General features: G+C 43.1%; 1 protein-coding gene across 1 annotated transcript; it reads left to right on the plus strand.

Moving 5' to 3' along the window:
- The first annotated feature begins 1,012 nt into the window (after nucleotides 1-1,012).
- On the plus strand, nucleotides 1,013-27,706 carry LOC138666014 (ovostatin-like). The gene is made up of 36 exons (XM_069754068.1): nucleotides 1,013-1,151; nucleotides 7,049-7,232; nucleotides 8,007-8,163; nucleotides 9,330-9,382; nucleotides 10,390-10,410; nucleotides 10,768-10,936; nucleotides 11,295-11,379; nucleotides 11,461-11,587; nucleotides 12,404-12,515; nucleotides 12,646-12,761; nucleotides 13,158-13,316; nucleotides 13,406-13,636; nucleotides 14,148-14,205; nucleotides 14,759-14,901; nucleotides 15,189-15,338; nucleotides 15,866-16,033; nucleotides 16,152-16,251; nucleotides 16,335-16,467; nucleotides 16,687-16,918; nucleotides 17,004-17,127; nucleotides 17,212-17,330; nucleotides 18,124-18,175; nucleotides 18,775-18,858; nucleotides 18,981-19,157; nucleotides 19,458-19,536; nucleotides 21,229-21,382; nucleotides 21,581-21,658; nucleotides 22,219-22,381; nucleotides 22,474-22,694; nucleotides 22,773-22,988; nucleotides 23,611-23,735; nucleotides 24,080-24,170; nucleotides 24,441-24,512; nucleotides 24,627-24,732; nucleotides 25,089-25,139; nucleotides 27,548-27,706. The coding sequence occupies exons 1-36, from the start codon at nucleotides 1,090-1,092 to the stop codon at nucleotides 27,550-27,552; spliced, it is 4,377 nt and encodes a 1,458-aa protein (XP_069610169.1). The 5' UTR covers nucleotides 1,013-1,089; the 3' UTR covers nucleotides 27,553-27,706.

The raw sequence follows: 27,706 nt of genomic DNA on the forward strand, positions 1-27,706 counted from the left end.
CAGCAGCTGTTAATCATTTACTGTTTCCTATGCGCCAGAGTTACAATGTATCCGTAAAAATCGGATGCTGTTCTGATGATCAGATGTGTTTCTCGCACTCATCCGATTTTGGAGCCAAATCACAGCGTTCTGCTATTTTTTGCTCACGCTGAATACAGCTGAAAAAATAGATCCAGATGTGCACGGCCTTATGGGATAACATTGATCTGAGTGTAATCCCATTTTTTCCCCGGGGTCCCACTAGCGCATCACATCCAGTGCGATATACTAATGACATTCGGCTCCTGCTCCTCTGCGAGCGTGCTCCCAGCGTCAGGCATCAGCGGGAATCGCGCTGCACTCGGGTGATATCTGAGTGCACTGTGATGTTTCACAGGCACCCATAGACTTATATGGGAGCGTGCGATCCGATTCACTGGTGCAATCGCAGCATGCCGAATCAGCATGAGAAACTAATCGCGGATGTGAGCTGCCCCACAGAGAAACATTGGGGCCAGTGCAATGCAGTTTTTTTTTAATCAGATTGCACTTGTCCGATTTTTGCTCCTGTCGGAGTGAACCCTTTGGGTATGTGGCCGTGATGTGGAACTAGCAGCGCTTTGGATGTCACTGTGTCCAAAGCGCTGCTGAAATCCGCATGTGACCACTGAACCGTTCGGATTCACTGCATTAAATACATTCTAGTGATTCAATGTCTGTTGTGGAGACTCGCATCTCCAGAAGATAAACTGACAGGCTGCAGTCTGGAAAGACGCGCCGTATGTCTGTCTCCGCGTGTGATCCACAGGCTCTGTGGACGCACAGTGGGCATGGGATTTCATCCACTATGCTGTAACATCTGGACGCTGCAGGTTTGACAATGCACAGGTACGCAGCAGCTCTATACCTGTGCACGGACCCTCACTGTCTATCTCCTTCAGTAGAGGACTGAGCCCCCTGGATTTCTGCCGCACTCCTCCCTTCCTCCTCCTCTGCTTCCTATCTGAACTACTTATTACTATGATGAGGAAATGATGCAAATGAGGGCGCTCCTGCCTATGTGTCAGCCTATAAAGGGCGAGCAGCGGGAGGCTGTCAGCTGTCTGCACTATGGGGCGGTTGCTGCTGTGTGCTGCTCTCCTGAGCCTGCTGATCGGGGCCAGAGCTGACCCGTAAGTTCCCTGGAGCAGGAGGCTTCTACACATGGCTCCTGCATGTCTGACTGTTTACAGCTCCTATTGCATTAACCTGTGAGCTGCTGGTGGAGGATGGGGGGGTAGTTCTGGTAGTTCAGATTCCTAGGTGACAGTCTCCACCTGGGAGCAATATTCCCACTTATTAAGATGTAGTGGTGCACAGATCATATTATATTCTGATGGCCGCTGTTATGAAACATTATCACAACTTTTAGAGATTGTTAAAGGGTCAGATCTGTGGACTCTACAGCTTGTGGAGGAGTCTGGAGTGAGTGCTGGGGGGGCTTCACACCAAGTGATGTAGGGGGTCTGGTGAGCAAAGTATAGTTAGAGTTTAGATTAATGGATGTGCTTGAGATCTATCTGTGACGGGGGGCACTAGTCTGTGGCTGCCGTAGTGGCGGGGGGCACTAGTCTGTGGCTGCCGTAGTGGCGGGGGGCACTAGTCTTTGGCTGCCGTAGTGGCGGGGGGCACTAGTCTGTGGCTGCCGTAGTGGCGGGGGACACTAGTCTGTGGCTGCCGTAGTGGCGGGGGACACTAGTCTGTGGCTGCCGTAGTGGCGGGGGGCACTAGTCTGTGGCTGCCGTAGTGGCGGGGGGCACTAGTCTGTGGCTGCCGTAGTGGCGGGGGGCACTAGTCTGTGGCTGCCGTAGTGGCGGGGGACACTAGTCTGTGGCTGCCGTAGTGGCGGGGGGCACTAGTCTGTGGCTGCCTTAGTGATCTGGATTATTTGGCTCGGCTCACAAAAAAACTGTCTCTTTTGGATCCATAAAATCTTCCTTCTTGCCTGGTAACCTCGCATGTAGGACTCGCTCACACTACCATATAGCACGACAGTTAGGTTCTATCAGGTAACACTCAGCCCAACATTATACTATGGGGCATTGCAGATCAGCAATTTTTCTCCTGCCTATTCAGCATGCTGCTAGTGCATCTGATGCACACACCCATGTAAACCTATAGGGGTGTGTGTGAAACATTTAGCTGCACTCTGATGTAATCTGAATGCAGTCCAATTGGCAGCAATGGAGAAATTGCCTTCTCCGTCTCCTCTTCATGCAAGACAATCGGAGCACTGACCTTTGGCTCAAACTCTAAGGTCAGGTGCCCACGATCTGGCAGCACTTTGGACACAACAGTTTGCTGTATCTAAAGCACTGCCGTCTATTGAACCCGCATGTGTTCACTGAATGTGCAGATTCACCGCGTCCTATACACTGTACAGGTGGAATTTCTTGGGCTACGTTCACATTTGCGTTGTGCGATGTTGCGTCAGAGATGCAATGCACAACGCAAACAAAAACGCATGCTAAAACGCAGCGTTTTGCGAAGCATGCGTCCTTTTTTTGCCAAATTTTATGGATGCAAAAAAAAGCAACTCGCTGCGTCCTCTGCGCACTACGCTTGCGGCAAAAAAACGCATGCGTCGCAAAACGCAGCACAACGCATGTCCATGCGCCCCCCCATGTTAAATATAGGGGTGCATGACTCATGCGTTGCAGCGGTTGTGCCCGACGTAACGCAAATGTGAACGTAGCCTTAGAGACGTGCGTCTCCGCCTGTACAATGTATTGGACGCGGTGAATCTGCACAGTAGAAATTGACATGCTGCGGTCTGGATAGAGGTGCTGCGTGTCAAGTTGTGCCATGGGTATTTTGACAGCATGTGATTCCTAAAATCTCATCCTGTGAAACCTAGTGGTTTGTTAGTGAGATTGGAAAGTCTGTGGGAACCAAGCCTAAAAACGTGTACATGTAACAATAGGGCAAATAATCGATGACATGCAGGTAATTGTACAAGAAAATATGCATTAATCTATAGGGGTCTGAATGGGCCTTTAGATTAGAAAATTGGATAATGCACCCTGATCAAAATTGGTCTGCTGTTCACACTTGCACAAAAAATCCCTGACGTGAATGGGGCCTTGTTCATATGTTTTATTCCTCTTTACTAAAGAGGATGTTTTTGTTCTGCTCAACAAAAGAAAGGAAGAAGGTTTGTAAAGCTACTGTTATATTAAGCTCTAAATCCTGTGCCGTCATCAAACTCTCCTATTCATCAAGATTTAGGTGTTAAACAGACCTGTCACTAGATTTCACAATCTAAACTCAATACATTACATAGCTCTTAGACCTGATGACACTTGTGTACTTGCTTTGAAAAAGCATATCTTAATGGCTTTATAACCTTGTAATACTGAGCATTTTGGCTCTGGTAAAATGTACACTTTGACTGGGATTATACAGCCCTTCTGATGCTTAGTTTCACAGTAAGTACACCAGTCTCATTAGGTCTAAAATCTAATTAATAATGTATTCAGTTTGACAGATGCCAAAACTGTCCTTTTGGCCTCTACCTGCTGGTTGCGTATCTGCATACTGTATATGTAAGGGAAGACTGAACACTCCTATCGAGGGTCACTGGCAATAGGCATTTTCTATGTAATTTATCTGCACATATTACATTTATGATGATCAATCTTGTGCATGACTATTGAGCCTTGGCCTAAAGCTAAAAAAACTTGCACATTAAGCTGAAGGGCGGGTCACATAAGACCACCATATAGTGTCAAGTTGATACTGCTGAAATAATAGAAGTTGCAAAATACTGACTTTTAGTTACTCTTTGGGCACATGTCAGTTTGCCACTCCCAAGACCTGTGAAATCCCTTTTATTACATAGTTGGACAGTTGCAACATCCACGTCATGTTCCAGCCCGGCCATGGCTCTGCAGTTTGTGTAATACCAGGAATATTAGTCGTCCCAGCAGATGACTATTCTGGACCCAGCCCAGTGTCGTGCCCGTTCACACCCTCCTCCACCCAGTGTTCCTGTTCTGCAGGTCTGTACTCCTATGAATTATAGGGTGCAGAATCCCCAAATCTGCTGTGCACAGACTAGAAATCACATAAGGAGACCACCAGAGCCCAAATCACTAGGGGTATAAATGCAAGAAGCCATGTCTGATCCAGCCAGGAGCACGATCACCACAATGGGAGTTTTGGGCTCTTCAGTGGCACGGACTCGTAAACAGGAGGCGAGATTACGGTTCTAATGGTATAATTACAGCACTTTTTATGAACAGGGTAATTGCTTATAAAGATGTATTTTACACTATGCTTAGTGGTAACTTAACTTTGATTATGAGGGTTTTTACAGATAAAAAAACATATTTTTTTTTTCTCTCCCCCACTCCCATAATCGCTTTAAGGACACATTCAGGTTGGCTTACAAATACTGATGTAAAATTGTGAACGTGACCTGAAAAGAACAGCATCACTGCCAATGGCTGCCGGCTGTGCAACTTCTGTGGTCCATAAGCTGGGGAGACCTGGCGGCAAATGTTCCCCCCTCACACTGGGAGCACTTGTATGGAGCGGGTTTACAAGCTCAGGTTCCTCCATATCAAGCAGATGCCCAGTATCTGCCTGGACTAGGGTTTAACCCCTTAAATGCTATAGTGAACAGCTGCCATGACACCTTATGGTTACACAGGGGGGGCTGTCTGAGCCCAATAGATTGCCAAGGTCAAAATTATACAAACAATGGGGAGTCTGGGGACCCTCAGACTCTTATATATGCTCCTAACACCACTCATGTGTTTTTAGTACTGATATTTGGTTGCATAACAAATTGAGGTTGATCTGCAATAGCTAATACAGTAGGCCTCATTTAGAGGAACTAGTTGTTGCCCATAGCAACCAATCACAGTTCTGCTTTCAGTTCTGAAACTGCTCTGGTAAAATGACAGCTGTTCTGTGATTGGCTGTCTTGGACAGTTTTGACAGCCTTGCTAAAGCATCAGCAATTTAAAGCTGATATAAGATGGCAGGGGTCAGAGGCATGGATTCTGATCCTTGCAGCCCCATGTGTGGGGGATATATATATATTTTTTTTTTTTGGGGGGGGGGGGGAGGAAAAACTTTAGTTTTCAATTCAAAGATTCATTAAGACTGGCATAGCTCATGCTATGCCATATGCATGAAGAAGCGCACGCCACTTAATGAGTTTGGCGCCTGTAACTTAAGAGGGTGACTACCCAGAAAATCGCTATGGACTCATCAAAATGGTGTCTGGACCACTTAGACTCCCACAGCCTACACTGTCTTGGTATCTCTTGTGAGGCTTCACCAGCCACTTTCCTAGGATTCTGCAACTCCCCCCTATGAATGTCTGGCTTATTTCCTTCAAGAAATTCTTTCCTGACAGCCTGTGGTTATGTGTAGAAACTCGTACAACCAGGGAGGCTCCTGAATCCTAAACATAGGTGGCCGACACAATTCAAGCCCGTTCTTATGAGCTATGTCTTTAAGAACCTTGGCTGGATTATTCAAGATTGAGAAATTTCAGTTTTGCTTGACCATTTCACAACTAGATGTGTTAAGACATACAGCTCTTATTTCATAACTGCACTTGGCACCACTTGTGCCGTCTTGGCTTGTAGGAGGAGGGTTCCTCGCAATGGTCTTGTTTACTAAGGCACGAGCAAGTTTATACCAGAAAATTACTGAAATATCAAACTTTTTGCTGAACAAACATTGACTACTGACATTTTTAGACCAGTCCCAGTCTGCTACATCAACTTTTAAAATCTGCACATGGCAACTAAAAGATGTTCCTGCTTCATTAATGGGGCACTTCATGAGCTTTGTACATCTTACTCCAGCTCACAATTCTTCAAGACTGGTGTGAGAATTCCAAGTCTTGATAAATTTGTGCCCAGTGTCGGTTTCTTTGTCCAGATGCCTTGGGCTTCTGGCCAGAAAATCGGCATGACCTGCTGATCCCTCTCGGCTAGCTCCTCTTCAGCATACACCATTTCTGCTGCATCTTCCAAATTCCAGACAAAAGTCCTGACCTGACTACGATCCCTTGATGAGTCAGGTCACGCTGTATCTGGAAGCCTTAATATAGATAAGTACAGGATTATGAATTGGGTGTCAACTGTCTTGGATTTCTGTGGACACCATGTTGAAGATGAAGGAAGCACCACTCGAATATGGGTATTACTGGAAAGGTGGGTGGTGGTGGTCCCATGAGGGTCAGCTTTGGGAGCTTGACAAATATCCCCACAACTGTTATAAATGGCCTTAATTATGCAGTCTCTTCTGGCCCATTGGAACCAAGAGTTCCACCACTAATTTGCTCTTGTAGAGAAGATCCCTCTGCAAAGCTTTCCCAGGTTGTCGGTTGTGTTCTTTCTCTTGGTCCACCAGCTTGCACCTTAGCACCTGGAACATGGGCCTGCTTCTCTGCACACTTCCAGAGCAGGTGTACAATTAAATGTATAAGATACAAAAAGCCAAATGAAATGTACGTGATATTTCATACATCATGCAAACAGTCACTTGGATGAAGGTACGCTGGGGATTTAGGACCAACACCCCTCCCGAACAAGCACTTCTGCATCCATGATCTAGTCTAATACTGACAGGCAATTACTAATAGGCTGGAATGTACTTGGAGGATTAATGGTAAACTTCAGACTAAATTGTACATTTACTCACCATTGTAAAACCAATGACATCAGGTCAGCAGTCTGGATTTTGTGTTCTCTATTATGTTTTGTTGTGGACTATACAATCCCCAAAAGATTACACCTACTTAATATTGAGGAGAAAGATCCCTACTTGTTCTTGACAATCCTTGTGTGATCATAAAACAAGAGGCTTGGGGCAAAATTGGGAGACTGGCTAGTAAGGACAGGTCATGTTTCTGCTACATTGTTGGGATGCCTGTACACTAGGCAATGATCGATGAACTTCAATATGTACACCAATGAATGTTGGATTTTAAGGGGAAGGTGGTAATGAAGAAATACATTGTGTATGTATATATTTAATTTTTTTTTTTTTTTTTTTTCCATTTTAGCCAATATGTTCTCAGCACGCCTGCACTGCTGGTCAGTGGAGATACTGGAAGAGCCTGCATAAACCTTGTGGGGAGTCAAGAACGCATGGATGTGTCTGCTGTATTGGAACACAATGGAAGGAATACCACCATCATTGAAGAAGACGTTTCCTCTGCTAATTATTTCCAGTGCGGTGACTTTAAGGTAAGGCTTTTACTCCACTGCCAACTCCTTATTCTTGGGAGTTTTGTCTTCAATTAAAATTCAGCCCATAATGACTTTAAAATAAGTTGAGCTGCAGTTCCAAACATAGCCATAGACAAGTGTGGTGCTGCTTATAAATGGGCCATTTTGATGAGCTGGCTTCTTCTTCTACCTTCCGGAACTCACAACAATGCCACTGCTATGGACAGATACAGCGAGGAGGTCCAGCTCAAATGGAAGTAAAAAATCTTGGCCAATTTTATAAAATCATTACATCCAAGGGTTGTCCTTTAGGTCACCAGATGGAGCCTTCACAGCATTTGTAAGACACCAGAAGTTAGGGCGCTGTACAGCCCAGAAATACACTGGTGACCTTTCTTATGGACAACCCTTGAATATAACATGATTTTATTATTCCTCAAAAGTTCAAGGTTTGGCTCCTATTGCACTAGACCTTTTCTATCCTGCACTGTTTAATTCGATTTTGGCACTATGTATATGTCAAGGTCTTAAAGATTTAACGCTTCCAAACCCTTGTGTTGGTATATTGATGACGTGACTAAATTATTATCATCAGAATTTGACATGGACACGGCATTTCATAATGTTAATCTGCTAAACAAACGCGATTATTGACTTGGCTCACATGCATGATGGCACAGTATATAAGCCTTTTGTTTCTGGATTACAAGTCTAGCTGGATGCAAATCTCTAATTATATGTACATTGCCTTGTGAAATGAAACTAAATCAATTGTCTTGTTCCTTGTCTCAGGTTCCCACTGTCCTCAATGCTGTTCCTGTGGCAATCATTTTTTCAGCAACCGGGACAAAGACTGACCTAAGGGAACGGAAATCGGTGGTAATTAACCCTGCTAAAACGAGCTGCATGTTTCAGATGGACAAACCTACATACAAACCTGGCCAAAAGGGTGAGCAGCATTGGTGGATATGTCACTAGATATTTAGTTTGTCTCTAAAATGTGTCCCAACGAGTTTATTTTTGGGGGGAGGTATCCTGTTATATTGAAGTGGGTTGGGTTTAAAGATCTAGCTTTAAGACTAATAAAAGGGTGTGCCATCGAAGACACTCCCCCCAAAAAAGTGGCTGAGAATTCTTGGTCTGGTGGACCCCATATAACAATAGATTAGAGCACCAATTAATACCTCTTCCATTTGAGGTGATGGCCCTCTAATGCCAAAGATTTTCTTGGTTAATGGTAAAGAGAACATTGCACTGCAACATGGGATCAGTTCAGATTTGGAGGAATGGACTCTCTACCAATTGGCAAAATGAGGAATCTGTAGGGTATAGGGTTTTTCTCTGAACTCATCCATTTTGAATCAGCAGATTGGTGCAGGTGGTAATCCAGCTCATCATGAGTAGATGGACGTACAAGCTAATTCATATTGGATGAATGGGCATCTAGCTAATGAGACCAGAATGTGGTATAGATCAGCTATTCTAATAAAGGGACAGATTAATACTCGCAAAAGGAGATTAAACAGTGCTTGTAAAATGTACAGAACAAAGCTTCCTCAAGGCAAACACTGTGTAGCCCAACACTGCTGAAGCCGTCCCTAGATTAGTGACATTTTCTGGATCCTAGCAAATGGACACCAACTTCTAATGGAAAGTGCTGATCTAATAAAATGGCTTATCCAAAGTAAAACTGTTTTCATCTAGTGTTTCTAGTTTTATTTGGTCTCTACCCACCCCCTTGAGTATTTCAGAGACCACCACAGTGATGTTGGTTCCCGATTTGTCAGCTCTTGTAAACTTGCCAGTGATCTGTCACTTGTTGGCCAACTGAATTGAGTCTGATGGCATAATCATCCCTGTGAGCAGTGATTTACCCTGTGTGTAGTCCATCAACGCTTGTAATGGGGCTGAAATCCATCCATATGAAGACTAATACTTAGGAGATGGCTGCCGATCCAATTTCACTACTGAACTCTAGCAGTTATCTGACACTCATTATAAAATTGTGTAAACTTCTAGTTTGGCCACATCAGCTCATGGTGACGCTTGTTGCGATGCCATTAATGTAGGCATTAAATTTGACATTCTTTAATAATGGCTTCCATTTCCTTGCAGTGCTGTTCCGCTTGATCTGTCTAGATGCTCAGCTGAAGCCGGTGGATCAGAAGGTGAGTGACTGCACTATAAAACCATAAATATGGTAGTACATAATGCATGGAACCAATTGACCAACATATGCTACCATTTTAGGTGAAGTTTATGGCACATGACCAATAAAAATTAAAAAAAAAAGCAAACAAAACCCTATTTATTATAGTGCCATTTATTCCATGGCGCTTTACATGTGAGGAGGGGTATACATAATAAAAACAAGTACAATAATCTTAAACAATACAAGTCATAACTGGTACAGGAGGAGTGAGGACCCTGCCCGCGAGGGCTCACAATCTACAAGGGATGGGTGAGGATACAGTAGGTGAGGGTAGAGATGGTCATGCAGCGGTTTGGTCGGTCGGTGGTTACTGCAGGTTGTAGGCTTGTCGGAAGAGGTGGGTCTTCAGGTTCTTTTTTTGAAGGTTTCGATGGTAGGCGAGAGTCTGATGTGTTGTGGTAGAGGGTTCCAGAGTAGGGGTGATACGCGAGAGAAATCTTGTATACGAATGTGGGAAGAGGGGAGTAGAGAAGGAGATCTTGTGAGGATCGGCGGTTGCGTGCAGGAAAGTACCGGGAGACGAGGTCACAGATGTATGGAGGAGACAGGTTGTGGATGGCTTTGTACGTCATGGTTAGGGTTTTGTAGTGGAGTCTCTGTGCAATGGGGAGCCAGTGAAGGGATTGACAGAGGGGAGAGTCCGGGGAATAGCGGGGGGCAGGTGGATTAGTCGGGCAGCAGCGTTTAGAATAGATTGGAGGGGTGTTAGAGGGGAGGCCACAGAGCAGGAGGTTGCAGTAGTCAAGGCGAGAGATGAGGGCATGGACTAGGGTTTTGGGTCCATTGTTATATAAAAATGTATCGCATGGGGTCATAGAATATGCAGTCACTTTCTAAAGTGTTCTGGCTAAAGGTTGGATTAATCGAAGTCATCTCAACAATAAACAATGCTCTATTCCTTTTTTCATCCCTTATTTTTGTGCTTTACCTAATGTGCCTTTTTTTTTTTTTTTTCCCCTCCAGTTCTCATCAGTCTACCTGCAGGTAAGCGCATGTGTTGGGTCATCTTTAGTGATAGTGAGTACGGCTCAAGTACCTCACATAGTGGAGATCTTCTCTTTCCGGCCACTAGACGGAGGTACCATGTATCTTTCTTCATGGGTGCTTAGGTTCTTGCCCATATTGTCTTGCTTGATTTGCTGACCATAAAGGTCCTGACACTCCCATAAAGCACCCCCTAAGGCACACTCACACATCCATTCCTGGTTGCAAATGGTATACTCCATAGTTAAAAGAAAACTGTCCTCACTATGGCAGTCATATTCGTGTGCTTCTGGATTCACTAGGGTGTTATCTTCAGATGACTAGCAATTATTGAGAATGTTTGGATGTCAATTACAGGATCCCTCAAGAACCAAGATTGTCCAGTGGCTGCTTCCACAGTTAAACCATGGAGTGCTTTCCTTGGAATTCAACCTGATTTCTGATGCCCCTCTGGGTTCCTATGTAATAACAGCCGAAAGAGAATCTGACTATCCTTTAAGTCAGTGGATCACAGTGGAGCAATATGGTAACTTAATTTTTTTGATGGTCCCAAGCTTTTACACGGTCTATAATGACATATATTATATAATTTTGGGTGGTGGAAAGCAAAGTCCTTAGAGTGCGACAGGGTGGAGATTTGTGGATGGCCTAACTGGGTAATGAGGTAGGAAATTAATCTATCCTCATCCAGCTGATGGCTTCATTCCTAAACACATGAACAATCAACTTTGTTCCCATCCCAAATTCACCTTTTCCTTTTTGACCTTGAGGTTGCACCACATGGATGGTTGCTGCTAATAAAATGACCTGGTTTGCTCAACTTTATGAATATATTGCCAACTATGTTGCAGCTCGCAGGCTTCATCTTTTATTCTGTCTTCCAGTGTTGCCCAGATTCAAGGTCGACGTGGTTTCACCACGAACCGTATCGGTGATGGAGAAGACTGTGACATTCAACGTTTCTGCCATGTATGTAAAGCTCTTGGTACTTATTTAGGTGTGCAGAATTTTGCTCCCTTTATTTTACTAATGAAATTGCTTTTTCTCTAGTTACACCTACGGAGAGCCCGTGGCCGGCTCTGTCACGGTTCGTTATTGTACGCAACCACAATATTATGGCAGACAACAAAACTGCTTCGGTGAGAAAGGTGAAACTTGTTCCAACATGATCGGAGAGGTGAGTCATAGTAAAATGGGGGAGAGTTGCCTCACTGTAAAGAAACCCCCTTATGGTGTCTACTCAGGATTAGAAAAATGGCTGCTTTCTGACACGGCACCACCCCAGACCATAGGCTGTGGGTGATGTTACAGCTCATGGAGCACACTATTGAAGGCACAGCAATCTGCTGCAATTAACTGATCATTGTCATGTCTTTCTCTACTGAGACACCAACAAACTACTAAAAGATAAAGGTGGATGGGGCCAATAACAGTCTTGACTTGACTCTGATGCTGATTGGGATTTAGTCACCAAAGCAGGTGCTGAAATATACCCAAATTGCTTGTGAAATTTGTACCCAAATATGCCCCTGGGCTGCATTCAATACCATCTTGCTTTCCCAGCAGCTGACTGACATTAGTTGTCAGTTGCATTGCTTGAAGCTCGTGGACCAAAAAATGATAAATCTCCAACAAAAACTGCTGATCATGGGGGGGCCCTAACAGGAAGTTCTTGTATATGGCACCCACTTGGCTCCGGGGCACAAGGGCAGCTATTATAGCTGCCCCACCTGCTAGCTGCCACTTTTTGGCTTGTCCTACAAAGCACAATGCTTTCCTAGGTTTAAAATAGTCTGTGCAAGGCAACTGGCCTGAAATCCCCACCGCTTTCAGATAAGTGTGCAGTCTGACTTGTCATGGACTGATAGAATACTGAGATCATTCTAATTTCTCAACGTATGAGAAAATCTGACAGAATAAACTGAGTTTTCTCTTATGGGGGGAAAAAATCAAAGTCTGGGCCTTAAATAATATCCATTAATTTCCCCGGCAGCTTGGTCCAGATGGCTCATACAGTGGTGTGATTGACCTGTACTCATCAGTAATGAAGTCAACAAGAGGACGTTCCTTCAACTTGGAAGTCACTCTGACTGAAGCGGGAACAGGTAACCAGCTAACAAGATGGAATATCTAAAACTGGTGGTAGACTGGGAGGATTGTGTGTGTGTGTGTGTGTGTGTAACACACACTTGTTGGACACTTCAGATGAATGATACCAACTTCTCGTATTTTTAGGAATTCAAACCACAGAATCTCGTTACATTTGGGTTACGGGTCAACCAGCTAGTATCCGCTTGGACTATGAATCCATGAACCAGTATTATAAGAGAGGCCTAGCCTACCCTGTTGTTGTGAGTATCTGTATGACTGGCAGCCAAAAAAGATTCTTATGGCAATGAGTATAATTCATAGACTATCCCAAAACTGATGTCTAGACCCAAGGTACATGCTAATGAGATATTTAATTGTTTATAGAAGTGTGCATTTATATTAATGGCGAGTTATATGGAGGTCTATATAATTGTGTACAAATCCATCGTGCTCAGAGTTGCTCTACACTTGTTGTTTTATGGCCGTTTTCCTGAGGCCTTACAACTGGTGGTTGGTAGGCATCCATACTTGCCAACATTTACTTCTCCGTTCATTGACTACAATCTAGCTACATGACCAAGGCATTAAATATACTTTGATTATTGCATATGGGAATTCTGTTTTGTTTTATTTTTTTATTTATTTTTTTTCATTAGGCCCAGCTAGTAGATGAGAGTGATCAGCCAATGGCAGGTCAAGAAATTGAGATCCAGGTTGAGAACGGTGAACCCGCAAAGGCCATCACTGACTCTGACGGCAGAGTGGTCTATGGGATAGATACCTCCAAAATGGTTGAAGCAAACTTTACTGTCAGGGTGAGTAAACTAAAAATGATGCCAGGATGTGGGATTTTTTATTTTCTCTCAATTGGAATTTAATAACATGTTTCCTCTGTGCCTCATAGGTCAGTTACACAAACCCCGATCAGTGCTACTTTTCAGAGTGGTCAGACAGGGAATACCCCTCCGTTGAATACACGGTCTACCGGTTTTACTCCTATTCTGGTAGCTTCCTACAAATGACCCGTCCTAAAGGTGAAATTCCCTGCAGACAGAGCCACAGTATTGATGTGTCCTACATCGTAAGCCCGGAAGGAACTGGAGCTGGAGTGAACACAGCCACCGTCTATTATCTGGTGAGTGTCTATGTAATCGATTACATGATTGCTCGAATAACTCAACTACTCATCTCTATTCACATGCTGAGCTACATGGGCATGGCCTAAAATGTCTCCAAAATGCATAGAGCTAACTTTATTTTTTTTTTTGCAAACGCAGTAGTAAAGCCCTGTGTACAGCAGAACCTAATGCAACCACATACTAGGGAGCCATAGGCACTTCATGTGCTGCCATATGGTACCGAAGTATGTGGTTCTCTAATAGCAATGGTATGTTCACACTATAGTATACCCCATAATGGCAGCAAACCAGTCCAGTCTGAGACCTGGACTTTAAGAGCTTTTGTTTGTTGTCAATAGGAATGGGACACATCTACTCCATGTTGACGTTGTAACATGGGCTCCAGCTTAATATCTAGTTTTGTACACTACTGAGCAAACAAGAATGGCTTTCACAAGGTTTTCACTCCCATATTTGAGGTTGTAAATGGTGACTAAATCTGTATTTTATACTTTTTGCCCTTTTTAGGTGATGTCAAAGTCAGTCATCGTCCAGAGTGGTCAGAAGGACATTGATCTGAGCAATGGTGAGTTGTGTATGTTTGTGTAATATTATACTGCAACTTTAGGGAAAAATGTAACCCCCTGTTCCACTCTGGACAATCCATATTTGTTAAGATGGCATCTTGACATAAAGCAGAGTAACCAGCTGTAACTTTGTCCTATTTCTCTGCAATGCCATCAAAGTGGGCATCACACAATGGCCGTTCAAATTCATGGGCTGTTTGTATGAGGAGACCAGATATGCCCTCCAGAGATTACGGTAATACCGGCCCCCCAACTTCTGTGGGCTCGGTTCTATGATCTGGTAGACAATAGATTTGTCATACTTAATATTTTGATATGATTTTGTGGATTCGTGTTTCTCACTCCAAAAAAAACCCCTTTTATACCAATACATTAACTGGCTTCCTATGAACTTTACCCATGTGGGGCTGAAAGGGGTAAACTGGCTTATTTCTATTCAGATACATACTTAGTTTATCTGTGACGCTGCATATTCCAGAATCGGCACAAATTGTCAATTTCTCCATAGTGCATTATAGAAATTAGAAATAATTTAACTTTTCTCCTTTGCAGAAAGAAATGGTTCCTTCTCGTTGGATGTCATGGTGTCTCCTGACATGGCCCCCAATGCTGATTTGATTGTGTACAGCATTTTGCAGAATGAAATGATTGCTGATACGATCAGTCTCGACATTGAAAAATGCTTCAAAAATCAGGTAGATGGCTTTGTCATAACTTGGTTGTGACTAGTCTAGAATGGACTGGTGTAGTCATATTGAACTACGTAAAAGTGGGCGCCTACAGCAGAAGCCAATTTGTAGAGGGTTGACTAAGTCATGTCATTGGCCAAAAAATCAGCAATAGTGCAATCTCTCCAGTCATGTCCTAGAGGAGCCTTTAGATCTCCTTGGATGTGAAGACCTAGGTTTTGACCTTGCCACTCTTCTGGTCTATTTTACAATCATCCTTTATGCAACTTTTTAATTTTTTTTTTTTTTCTTAGGTTTCTATGACTTTCTCAGCAGAAGGAGGCACTCCTGGATCCACAGTTGATGTACAGCTTTCTGCAGATCCAAACTCATTTTGTGCCCTACGTGTGATCGATTCCAGCCTCTTAATTCTTAATCCCTATGAGCAGTTTTCAGCTGACAGAGTAAGTTGTGGGCAAACTATCTTTAAATGTTAGTAATTTTGGTTAAAAAAGACGACTGAGGGGCGATCTAATAACCATGTATAAGTATATAAGGGGACAATACAAATATCTCGCTGAGGATCTGTTTATACCAAGGAAGGTGACGGGCACAAGGGGGCATTCTTTGCGTCTGGAGGAGAGAAGGTTTTTCCACCAACATAGAAGAGGATTCTTTACTGTTAGGGCAGTGAGAATCTAGAATTGCTTGCCTGAGGAGGTGGTGATGGCGAACTCAGTCGAGGGGTTCAAGAGAGGCCTGGATGTCTTCCTGGAGCAGAACAATATTGTATCATACAATTATTAGGTTCTGTAGAAGGACGTAGATCTGGGGATTTATTATGATGGAATATAGGCTGAACTGGATGGACAAATGTCTTTTTTCGGCCTTACTAACTATGTTACTATGTTACTATGTTATTTTATGGGTTCCACCTGTGCAGGAATGGTGGTTTTGAACAATGGCTAATTTTTTTTTGTTTCAACTTTAGGTCTACAACTCTCGTCGGTACTACTACTATGGCTACAATGTGGCTGGATTTGATGTTGAAGACCCAGCACCCCCTTGTGAGGACCCAGACAAGCTAGTCTTCTACAACGGAAGATACTATCTGCCTGTGAGCAGCTCCTCAGAAGGTGATACCTACGGTAAATTTAAGGTTAGTAATTCCTTTTCTGCAGAGACTTATTAGCATAACTATGGGATGGCTCTCTTGGATGTAGATAGTTTAATTATATATATATAAAAATTTTTTTTTTTTTTTTTCCATCTTCTAGTCACTTGGCCTGGTCATTGGCACAAGTCTCAGACTAAGAAAACCTGAAGTCTGTGATAAAAATCCATCTCCACAACGTATTGTTCCACTGGCAAAAGAAAGTACGTGTCTTGGTAACTTTTATTTATCTTTTTAACCTTAATCCTTGTGTAAGTTTTACACTGACGACCTTCTCTTGTCACAGTGGTCGGTGGTGAGGTCAATGCTAAATTTGCCAGTTTAGATGCAAGTCCAGGAGGTGCAGGTGGAGCTGCACCAATTGAATCTGTTAGAACAAACTTCGCTGAAACTTTCATGTGGGTTATGCTTCCTCTCGAGTAAGTATATCTCTATTATAATTGCTTAACTAGCTGGTAACACTTGCTGGAATTTTTTTTTTTTTTTTTAATGCTATATTGGGCACTTTCTTGCAGTACTTGGCTGGTTCTGTTCAGGAATCCTTAACTGTCTAACTCAGTTCAAGTGCCAACAATGGTCCCTGTAGGAAGAAATGTACCCCCTTCATGGTTTTTTTTTTTTTTTGTTTTTTTTTTTAGCACTGAAGGCCATGCCACTCTATCGGAGACTGTACCCGACACAATCACAAAATGGCAAGGAACAGCTTTCTGTACCTCTGAAGAAACCGGTTTTGGAATGACTAAATACTCCGCTAACTATACCACTTTCCTTCCATTCTTCATGGAACTCTCTTTACCATATTCTTTTATTCGAGGAGAAACCTTGGTCCTCATCGGAGTTGTACGCAATTACATGGAAAAATGTGTAAAAGTAAGAAAATTCGTTGTTTCTTCTTTTCTACACTAACCCTTAGAGAACCTAATAACACTGGAGATTTACATTGCTGCCACTTTAGGTCCAAGTGACTTTAGAAAACACCAATGCATTTAATGCTGAACTGAAGGACGGCCAGCAGGGTGCCTGCATTTGTACCGATGGTAGAGCCTCCTTCACCTGGGAAGTACAAGCCAATATTATTGGTAAGCATCATGTTCGTGTACATGTGCCAACATGCATACATTTCTGTAGCTAATTATGTATTCCTGGCTTGTTCCTCGCTACAGGTGAGCTCAGTTTTACCGTGTCTGCTGAAACAACTCAAATTAGCGACACTTGTGATGGACCAAATGACCCTGGCCAATCTCCCCGCAAGGACACCGTTGTGCAAACTGTGATTGTGGAGGTGAGATATTTGATAGCTTAAGACCATTACACCGTGGGGTAATAGTCCAAAGCTATGATACCAAGAAAGTGAATGGGGTTTATTTGGAGTCGAGCAAAAAACTGCAGCACTCTCATCAAGTGCCCACATCGGTTGTCCATCACTGCCAAAGCAGATCATTAAGAACCTCTTACATGGTGCCTCCTCTTCTTACTAAGGCTACTTTCACACTAGCGTCGGATTCGGCCCATCGCAATGCGTCAGGCTCAGATTCCGACGCTAGCGTTTGATGCGCTGCACAATGGAGGCAGTGGATGCATTTCTCCGGCGCATCCACTGCCCCATTGTGAGGTGGGGGGCGGAGTTCCGGCCGCGCATGCGCAGTTGGAAAAAGTGGTCCGTCGGCAGCAAAAACATTAAACGTTTTTTGCTCCCAGCGGTCCGCCACAACACAACCGTCGCACAACAGTTGCGACATTTGTCAATACATCGCAATGCGTCGGTAATGTTACTCTATGGGGGCAAAAAACGCATCCTGCAAACAATTTTGTAGGATGCATTTTTTCCCCCCTAAACGACGCATTGCGACATATTGAAAACAACGCTAGTGTGAAAGTAGCCTAAGCCATCATCATGTTGTAGGCACTCGTGCATTGTTGTGGTGGCTTATTTGAAAGGATGTCACAAGCAGTAGGATCTCTGATGGCAACTGATAATTTTGGCAGCTAAACAAGTGTCCTGTAAAAAATGATTTGTTTGATCATTGTGGAAATGCCCTTATTAAGAGTACATTTTCCATCTTTTTGCTTTCCAGCCTGAAGGAATCTATCAGGAATACACTTCAAGCAATCTAGTTTTTGTGAATAGTAAGTGACTTCCCACGCCTCCTCCAAACTAATTACCATAGAGCACAGGTGGGCAATTTTCCTGAGGGGCTGGTGTGGTGGGGCCACATGAGACCATGAATGTTCTGTAGGGCTAAAATAACTTTGTTCAATATTGGCATATGTGCAACACAGAGCAGAAAGTCTGCGGACACCCTCCTGGATACTTTGAGTCCCCACATGGCCCTCCTGTATACGGACATGCCTGAACACACTCTGGACTTTGCAGTGTGCGCTGACTCTTCACGTAGCGGACATAAAGTAGTGGCGTCATCACGTCTGTCGTACATGTTGAATGGTGGCAGAAGGAGCAGGCAGCTCCCTCCTCCACCATTGTATTTACTGCTATTTGTTTTCTGAGGATGCAGATGGCAGTGATATTGGGACGCAGGGGGAGCAGCTGCATGTTGTGGACCAGTGTTTAAAACCTCTCCATTCACAGGCTGGATTATAGCAGCCAGATTTGGCCTACGGGCCACTCTTCCCAGGTCCTATCGTAGGACATTATTTATAAAAAGTCTACTTTTTTGCGCACATCTTCATTACTTTTTAATTTTTATATTTTTATTTTTTTTATATAGACGACAATGTCCAGCTGCCTATCCATATTGCTCTTCCGGAGAACGTGGTTCCTGACTCTGCCAAAGCTTATGTGACTGCTGTCGGTAAGTATTTCTTTTCCTACTAATCGCATTACTTCTCAAGCTCCTGACTGTCTTCCAAGGAATGGATCTGGTTCTGAAGCTTCATCTATGAATAAACACAATGCTCACAATCTTCCCTACAGGTGATCTTTTTGGAGTCTCGTTAAGAAGCCTTCAGGATTTGGTCCAGAAACCTTATGGTTGTGGAGAACAGAATCTCGCTCGAATGGCCCCTATTCCACCAGTATTGGATTATCTAAATAACACCGGACAACTAACTGAAGAAATGTACCAAGAAGCAAAAGCTTACATGACCGAAGGTGAGTGTCATTGCTTTAGGCTGCTGTCACACTATCAGTATTTGGTCAGTATTTTACATCCGTATTTGTAGCCAAAACCAGGAGTGGGTGATAAATACAGAAGTGATGCATATGTGTCTATTATACTTTTCCTCTATTTGTTCGACTCCTGGTTTTGGCTACAAATACTGATGTAAAATACTGACCAAATACTGCAAGTGTGACGGCAGCCTAATACTATGAGGGGGAAAAATAAATGGTTTCTCATAAAATGGCTTGTTATAGTCTACTAGTATCTATTTTTTTCTTTTTTTTTTTAAGGATACTACCGCCAGCTTTCTTTTGCTTCTGGTGGAGCTTACCGACTATTTCAGAACTCCATAGAAAACGTTAACTCTATGTAAGTAACATTGTTGCTGTTAATGAACAGCCACTTAAATATTAAAGGGTAATTCCAAGGTGTGTACAATAAATATATATTCAGATTCCCTTTTAAAGAGCCTGTTCATATTGGCTGAGTACACATTGCCAAGCTACTTTCCTAAGTGCAGACAAAACATCGGCTTGCACTCAGACTAGTGTTTGGGGCCGTGGGCCAAACGCCTCCTATATTAACCTTCACGACCAATGGCTATGAATTATATATAATCTCTTATGTCCCTGCCTTTGATGCCGGCTCCAGCATCTTTCCCGGTACTTGATGGCTAATTTAATCGGCCATCAAGTACCTCAAACACCTGCAGGTAGATCCAAGATCCTCCCATGGCTAACAAGTTAAAATCCGCTGACAATCACTGACAATGGCTTTTGGCACGCACCAACCTGAAGCTCATCACAGTTCCACACATCAGCATCCCAGTCATGTGATCGTGGGGCACCATTGGGTTTTCATGACGGTTGGGGGTCTGCAGAAAACCCCTGCACCTGTCATTATGATCACCAGCGTTCATAGATCTTTATTTTTGCTATACACAGCAGGGCTGACTGCCCCCCTGCTTCACATCTCCTAGGGCAGGGGTGGGGAACCTCGGGCCCATGGACCTTTTATGGCTCTTGATTACTTATTATCCAGCCCCCTGGCAGATTTTCAGGGACCATGGGATTTACAGGGCAGCTGTACTTTGATGGCCACCAGCCCATTAATTTCTTCTTGCTCTGGGAAGTGCTTTACAGTGTTCATTACTGAATGTGGCAGCGCGTGCAATGGAAGATGTGCCAGCATCAGGACGTACTTTGTGGGTGCAGTTAGAACTTGATTTGTATGGTCCCTGAAGGACGGTATAGATGTCCAAATGGCCCTTGGCAGGAAGGTTCTCCACCCCTTTAAATACCTAAGAGGACTATTAAAGTAAATGAGATTTAAATAAACAAGCTCCAATCATCCCCCCCTGTAAAATAAAACGAAAAAATATACTTTATATCCTCACATTCAGAAATGTCTAATTATCAAAATGCCAGAATTGGGGCTTGTTGGTCGACGCAACATTGCAGTAACAGGTGATGAAAATATCTTATCTACCCCAAAATGGAATAAAGTTGCAAAAAATAAGCCCTCACCGAGCTCCAGAAAATGGCGACATACAAACCATTTATACAAATTTGAGTTGTGTGGTTTTTTTTTTTCTTTTTGTTTTTTTTTTTTGTTACCACTTCAAACTAAGCTCTGCATGTTTGGTATGTGCATTCGTACAAACCTGGAAAATCCTAACAGATCAGTTTTACCATATAGTGAACATTTTATGTGTAATATATATATATATATATATATATATATATATATATATATATATATATATATATAGCAACATCAACCCACTTGGATTTCCCCCCCCCCCCTCCCAAGCACACTATATGGTGTCATTCAAAAATTGGCCCATCCTACAAAAAAAGCCCTCGTGCAGTCATATTGATGGAAAAATAAGTTATGGATCTTGGGAGAAGGGTGATTGATAACTGTCTAGGGGTTAATCTAACCTTCTCCAAATCCAAGAAAACCTGATCACGTTGATCAGCATGTTATTGGCATAATCTGCCCAATTATCTCAGATGAAGACATGATCCCCGGCCTTACAACTTGCTACTTAATCCACAGGCTGACGGCTTACAGCTTTAAGACATTTGAGAAAGCCAAAAAATACATCTACGTCGATGAGGGCCGTCAACAGCAAACCTTAATCTGGCTGGAAAATGCCCAAAGACTGGATAATGGCTGCTTTAAGTCCCAGGGAAGACTCTTCACAGTCCAGGTGAGGATCTTTAAACCCTTCATGACAAATCTTTATTTTGTCCTACTACTGTTGGTAAAAATCAGTCTCCCATGAAACACATGCTGGTTTATACAGGGACCCCCTATGAAGGCATGAGTCAGTCAGTGTTAATTGGGGGAGGTTACCAGTTAAAAAAAAAAAAATATGTTCTGTACTTTTTATTTTTTTATTTTTCAGGAATCTGAAACAGATCGTGATCTTTACTATACAGCTTATCTTGCCATTGCGCTTTTGGAATCCGACTACAGCTTGGGGGTATGTAAAGTGTGAAAAATATATAATTCTGCCAAGAGGTTTGGCAATTAAGGGGCCTTCAACACTGAGGAACAAAATTCAACCTAGGTGTCTCCTGACAAAGCAGGAGCTAGACCTATAAATGGTCATAGGAGCCACTGATGCCGACACTAATGTTTGTCTCAGTTGTCGAAATTGATTGTTCGTGGCTGATATGAAGGAATGCTCTTTTGACTTTGGTTCCCAGATTTTACAGTAAAACTAAATTTTCACATGTTAATTAAAATCTTATATTAATTGGAAGTGAACTGACTGTAATGGCATAAAGCTAATTAAACTTGTACCTAGGTGTCAATCAGATGTTCTGTTTTGAAAAAATTGATCATTTTGATTTGTAACTAGTTGGATGAGAAACGGGCAAGTCTGATAAAGATGTATTGATGAGACTTGCCAGTTTCTGATCCAACTAGTTACAGATAAACTGTTCTTTAAAAAAAAAAAAAAAAATAACCTAAAAATCACTGAAATCTGAGGTGGTATGAAAAAAATGCTAACTGGTGCTTCCACCACTTAATCTCCAGAATACTCTGCTGACTGGTGCTTTGGAATGTCTGAAAAACGCATCCAAGAGCGAGCAGAAAATCTACGATCAAGCCATCATGCTCTACGCCTTCACACTGGCCAAACTCCCAGAATATAGCCAACCCTTGCTTCAGAGTCTGATGAGCAAGGCCAAAGTTGAAGGTAGCACTGCTCAAGCGTTGTAGAAATTTCTTGTTACACTTATCTGTCCTGTACTTTAACTTTTTTAATCTTTGCCTTATTTGTAAATGCAGGCGGCACAATTCACTGGGAACGTGAAGATGCTCCCGCGAGAAAAGCTGTTCCGTTCTTCTTGCCTCCGTATCGCTCACCAGAGTTGGAGATTACCTCGTACGTTTTGCTAAGCATGGCAGCGGACCCCGATGTAACTCAAGGAAGCCTTACAAAGATGGCCCAGGTCTCCATGTGGCTTGCTCGCCAGCAAAACTCACACGGTGGATTTGTCTCTACCTGGGTAACTATTAGTTAGGACTCTTCCTCCAAGTTCACTCTCATTGACTCGAGATTAACCATTTTTTGTTCTGTTTTGTAGGACACTGTTGTGGCCATTCAGGCTCTGGCTGCCTTTGCTAAGCTACTATACACTCCCAATTCTCAGCAAACTGTAGTAGTCCGAAAGGACAACGGTGACGTGGCCACATTTGATCTGAATAAGGACAACAGATTAGTGGTCCACAGAGAGGCCCTGCCAGAAGCTAATGGAAACTATGTCATTGATGTCAGTGGGAACGGCTGGAGCATGATACAGGTGACTGGTCTTGGCTTTGGTGAAACCATTTAGTACCTGAGGCAGGGGTGCAACAAGGTGTACAAGACTAGGTATGATGAATCTCCTGAAGACACAAGCACCCTAATTATATCCTTGCCAACAGTCCTGACTCTGCTGGGACAAACCACTAAAGGGCATGACTTGTGCAAATCCCACCCAAACGTGGACTCTTTTGGGGCTTTTTAAGGTGGCACTGGGAGGTACAGTACAAGGAGGAGGCTGCTACAGATGTTGCCTTAGTGCATAAGAGACCCAGGATATGCCTCCTCTCCAAATGTGACCTGGCTAGGTTTCCCCCCCACTACCCATATCCTGTACTTATCAATGGGCCTCCACCCTATCCCTTTACCAGAAGTGCACACAGGTAGCGGAGTTTCGCTCCAAGGCCACCTCAAGTGTTGCCACAAAGCTTTACACAGTCAACATAGAAATCAATGGCCGGTCTGCATAACGCATGGACTTGAGTCCTTTGTCTTTCCACTTTGAAATATGGAGCAGCTACCACAACACCCCACCCAACCTCCTCTTACACCATCACGTTTATTGCAAAACATGGTTGAGGGGAAAACTTATAATTTTATTTACTTTTTTTTCTTTGCAGACTACAGTTGGCTATAACATCCCTGTGCCCAAAGAAAACGCTGCTTTCTCACTGTCCATATTGGCCTCTTCAGACAACTGTGTCAATGGAGTGGCTTACAGCTATAATCTCAACTTCAAACTCGGGTACATTAATGGCTTTGGCGCTAAAAATTCATATGGATATGCTGGGTCCTAAATCACAACAGTCCAAACGTTAATGGAGTTGTTGCATTTTGCCATATTTGCATTACTTTAGAACATTTTAGATATTTCTGGAAGCTTAAAGTGTAACTTGACAATTATCAAATATATAATCTATGTAACATCTGCCATCGTACATAATTTAAAAACTCGGCAAAACCTTGTGTGAACCCACCAGTTATGCCATTAACCCATACTGGTGTGGAACAAAATGCAGATTGCAAGTAAATAGGACAAATATCACACGACTCCTGGGATCAAGAGGCTTAGAATGTTTTTATTTCCAGTTATAATGGAGCGCACAATGAATCCAACATGGCAATTGTGAAGGCAAGAATGTTATCCGGCTACAGCGCCGACTGCTCATCTCTTAACAAGGTTGGTGTTTTGTTTTTCACTTAATTGTATTAAAATAAATGAATAAATGAAGTCTTTAAAATACATTGTGTTACACCAAAACGCAGTACTAGAATACCCAAATTTTTGTGGCTCTATGGTGGTATACTGTCAAGTCTCTAGTGCAAGGAGTTCACTACTCAGAATAGCAGAAGCCTAGTATAGTATATTGTAATGTGAGTGGATATCCCTGAGGTTAACCAATACTTGCCTCCACTGACTAACTGTATATAAATTGTCATTTTCTTACAGCTGGTGGAAGATAAAACTATTTCTAAATTTGAGCTGAGCCCTAAAGGAGAAGTCGTCATGTACATGGAAAATGTAAGTGAGCCAAATGTTCTTCTCTAGATTTGTCCTAAGAGCCCATTCTAGGAATATATTAATGCTAGTCACTAGTCGTTGATTGTTCTTAACCGATCCCCACTTTTCTCTTAGCTTCAAAAGGATCTGCCTGTTGAATTCAACATGAAAGTCTTGATGGGCCAGCGTGTCCTGAACGTGAAGAGCAGCTCCGCAATTGTGTATAGATATTACGAAGAAGGTAACTTTTTTTTTTTTGTGTACATTTTAAGACTTTATACAGATGTAGCAGAGGTAAATGGGTTCAAGAGAGGCCTGGATGTCTTCCTGGAGCAGAACAATATTGTATCATACAATTATTAGGTTCTGTAGAAGGACGTAGATCTGGGGATTTATTATAATGGAATTTAGGCTGAACTGGATGGACAAATGTCTTTTTTCGGCCTTACTAACTATGTTACTATATATCAGACCGCAAACACTTGATGTTTCATTGAGAATATTTACCATAGACATTACTGTAGTTGCCCAACACTTGGTTGCGTGGTCATAAACTCTACCATCAAGTTTGTAACTTTTTCTTTTTTTTTTTTCCAGTGGAGAATGGATATGCATCCTATCAGTTAAATTGTGCAGAATCTAAGAAAGGTAAGGAGAAATTCTGACCTAATGGGTCAATCTTCATAAATCAGTTTGCTATGCCCAGACACTGAGCTGATCGTTGGTGATCGCCTTGAACCCATGCTGAATGTCTGTGTTTAAGAAGAATATGGATGCATTGTTCTGAGGGGCCAGTGGCCTGGATGGACAACCTCGGGGATGCTGTTAGTCTTGGTTTTGTACTTGCATTTGAGGTTGAAATAGACTAGTTTCACATTCATATAATGGCTTGTAGTCTAGGGATGTCTTATTTGGAAAAACGTTTATTGATTTGTGATCCAGTTGTTTAAAATTTGTCATTGCGAAACTCTAATAGGCTCATGTTTTGGATGATCACTCACGTAGAGAGAAAACAATTCAGCTTTTAGTCAAAGTATGACAATTTCCAGAACATTCTAGTAGGAGGATCTCTAATCTTAAGGATTCAGCTTTTTAGTACCAGGAAACTCTTTTCCTTTACAAAAGCATGGCTTCTTAAAGGAGGTATGATGGCAGAATCCTCACTTGCAATGTACTGGGTCAACGTGACCTCCATAGTAACAGAAAAGTCTTTGGGTGCAAGCAGGGCTGCCACTAGAAATTTCAGGGCTCCATATTGGCAAAATTTTCGGGGCCCCCTTGAGACTCCGCCCAGGCTCCACCCCTGCCCCACCTCCACGCTCCACACCTCAAACTGTCCAGTCCCACCGCTCTCTTGAAAAAACTCCACTTCTCACCTAACAGTTCCCATCACCAGATCAAATACATAGCCGGCAGCTTTTGTTTTGGCAAAAAAAATTTTTTAAGCTGCCACCATAACACGGTAGACACTTTTGGCCGGGCCCTACTCTACTGTAACCTATTAAATATTTGTTAAAATATGCAATACAATTTGTGTATTTTTATTTTTCAATTTTTAAAATGACCAATAATATCACATACAAAGAACAAATACCGCTACACCATGTCCAGACCACATATTACCACCACATAGTGACTGAATACTACAATTCTGATCAGTAATTAAAAAAAAAAGCACCATACTATCACCATATGTGCCATTATACACAGGAGATCTGTACTTGGTATGCAGTGTCTGTGTACAGGTAATACAGTGATCACTAGTGAAATTATACACAGGAGCTCTGTATACAGTGTCAGTATATAGGTAACACACTGACTCACCAGTGACGTCTCTAGGTGAAGTCTTTCATCCAGCACAGACCGCCATCATTTCATCCCGCCAGGACTTCTCTCTGCAGGAAATAACAGTTATCTCGAGCTCCACTTGTAGAATAAATTACTTAATTTTTCCCAACTTCTACATTACACCACATGAAGAAAGGAGCGACAGTGTCACTCTACAGTAACAGGATTGCCCCCCCCCTCATTTAAAACCGTGCCCTCAAAAAAAAAAAAATAAATGCATCACTGCAGTAATAATATCCCTAAATTAGCCCCTATGGTAATAATAATCCCCATCCTGGCCACCATGTGTCTCATTCCTCCCTCCAGCCATATGTTCTCCCATCCTGCCCTCAGGAGTATCCATTCTGCCCCATATGATCTCCCCATCCTGCCCCATGTGATCGCCCCATGTGATCTATCCATCCTGCCCCATGATCCTGCACGATCTCTCCAATTCTTGCCCCATGTCTCCATTCTGCCCCCTATGTCTCCAACCATGCCCCCATGTCTGCAATCTGCCACTTGTCTCCAATCATGCCCCCTGTGTCTCCATTCTCCCCCATCTGTCTCCAGTCATGCCCCATGTCTTGCATTCTGCCAGTGTCCAGCATTCTGCCCCTGGGTCTGTCTGCCCCTGTCACTGTGTCCAGCATTCAGCCCCCCTGGATCGCCGTTCTCAAAGCAAAAAAACAAGAGTTCTTACCTGGCCATGCTCCTGCGCCGGGCAAAGCTCCCTCCAGGCTCCACGCAGACTTATTCGCCGGGCCCAGCGGCTGAGAATGACGTCAGACACCGGCGAGTGCGCACTGCGGCCCTATTCAGCTGCCAGCCTCAGACTGGCTGGCGGCTGTTAACTATTGACGTGCGGGCCCGCACGTCAATGGTGTGCCGCAGCGCCTGGTGAGCAGATGAGACAGGGCCCGATGCGGGCCCCCTCTGCTCACCAGGCCCCATACACCAGTCACAGCTGTAATGCCGTGATGGCGGCCCTGGGTGCAAGCTTCAACATCATGATCAATTTAACATTTATTGGCTGACTTTAAAGCAAAATATTTCTGCCACTAAAATCTAGCGGGGGGAAAAAATGGATCATTCGTTTTAGATCATATTAAGAAGTCCTGGTGGGGAAAAAAAACAGATTCAGGATTGTCTCTTCTGTAGGATCCACTAAACCCCTGTCTAATACCTCGGCATGTGGTGGTTAAACTATAACAATTTTTATTTTGTAGGTTAAGAAGATGACAAAATGCTTGGAAGAAAGATGCAGTGTTGGCTTAATTTCTATAAGCTCACAACTTTTCTGGGGCGAGGAGAGGGTGGGAAACATCATCAAAATGGAAGATGCTAAAATGTATGTCGTGACACTATTAAATGTTTCAATTTCTAAA

The sequence above is a fragment of the Ranitomeya imitator genome, chromosome 2 (assembly GCF_032444005.1).
Source record: "Ranitomeya imitator isolate aRanImi1 chromosome 2, aRanImi1.pri, whole genome shotgun sequence".
Lineage (NCBI taxonomy): Eukaryota > Metazoa > Chordata > Amphibia > Anura > Dendrobatidae > Ranitomeya > Ranitomeya imitator.

Bases quoted from the DNA above. Each gene is read 5' to 3' on its own strand.
- LOC138666014 (XM_069754068.1), top strand. From the start codon at position 1,090: ATGGGGCGGTTGCTGCTGTGTGCTGCTCTCCTGAGCCTGCTGATCGGG. The intron at 16,034-16,151 runs GTTAGTAATTCC...TCCATCTTCTAG, and splicing joins ATACCTACGGTAAATTTAAG to TCACTTGGCCTGGTCATTGG. The intron at 22,382-22,473 runs GTAGCACTGCTC...TTGTAAATGCAG, and splicing joins GAGCAAGGCCAAAGTTGAAG to GCGGCACAATTCACTGGGAA.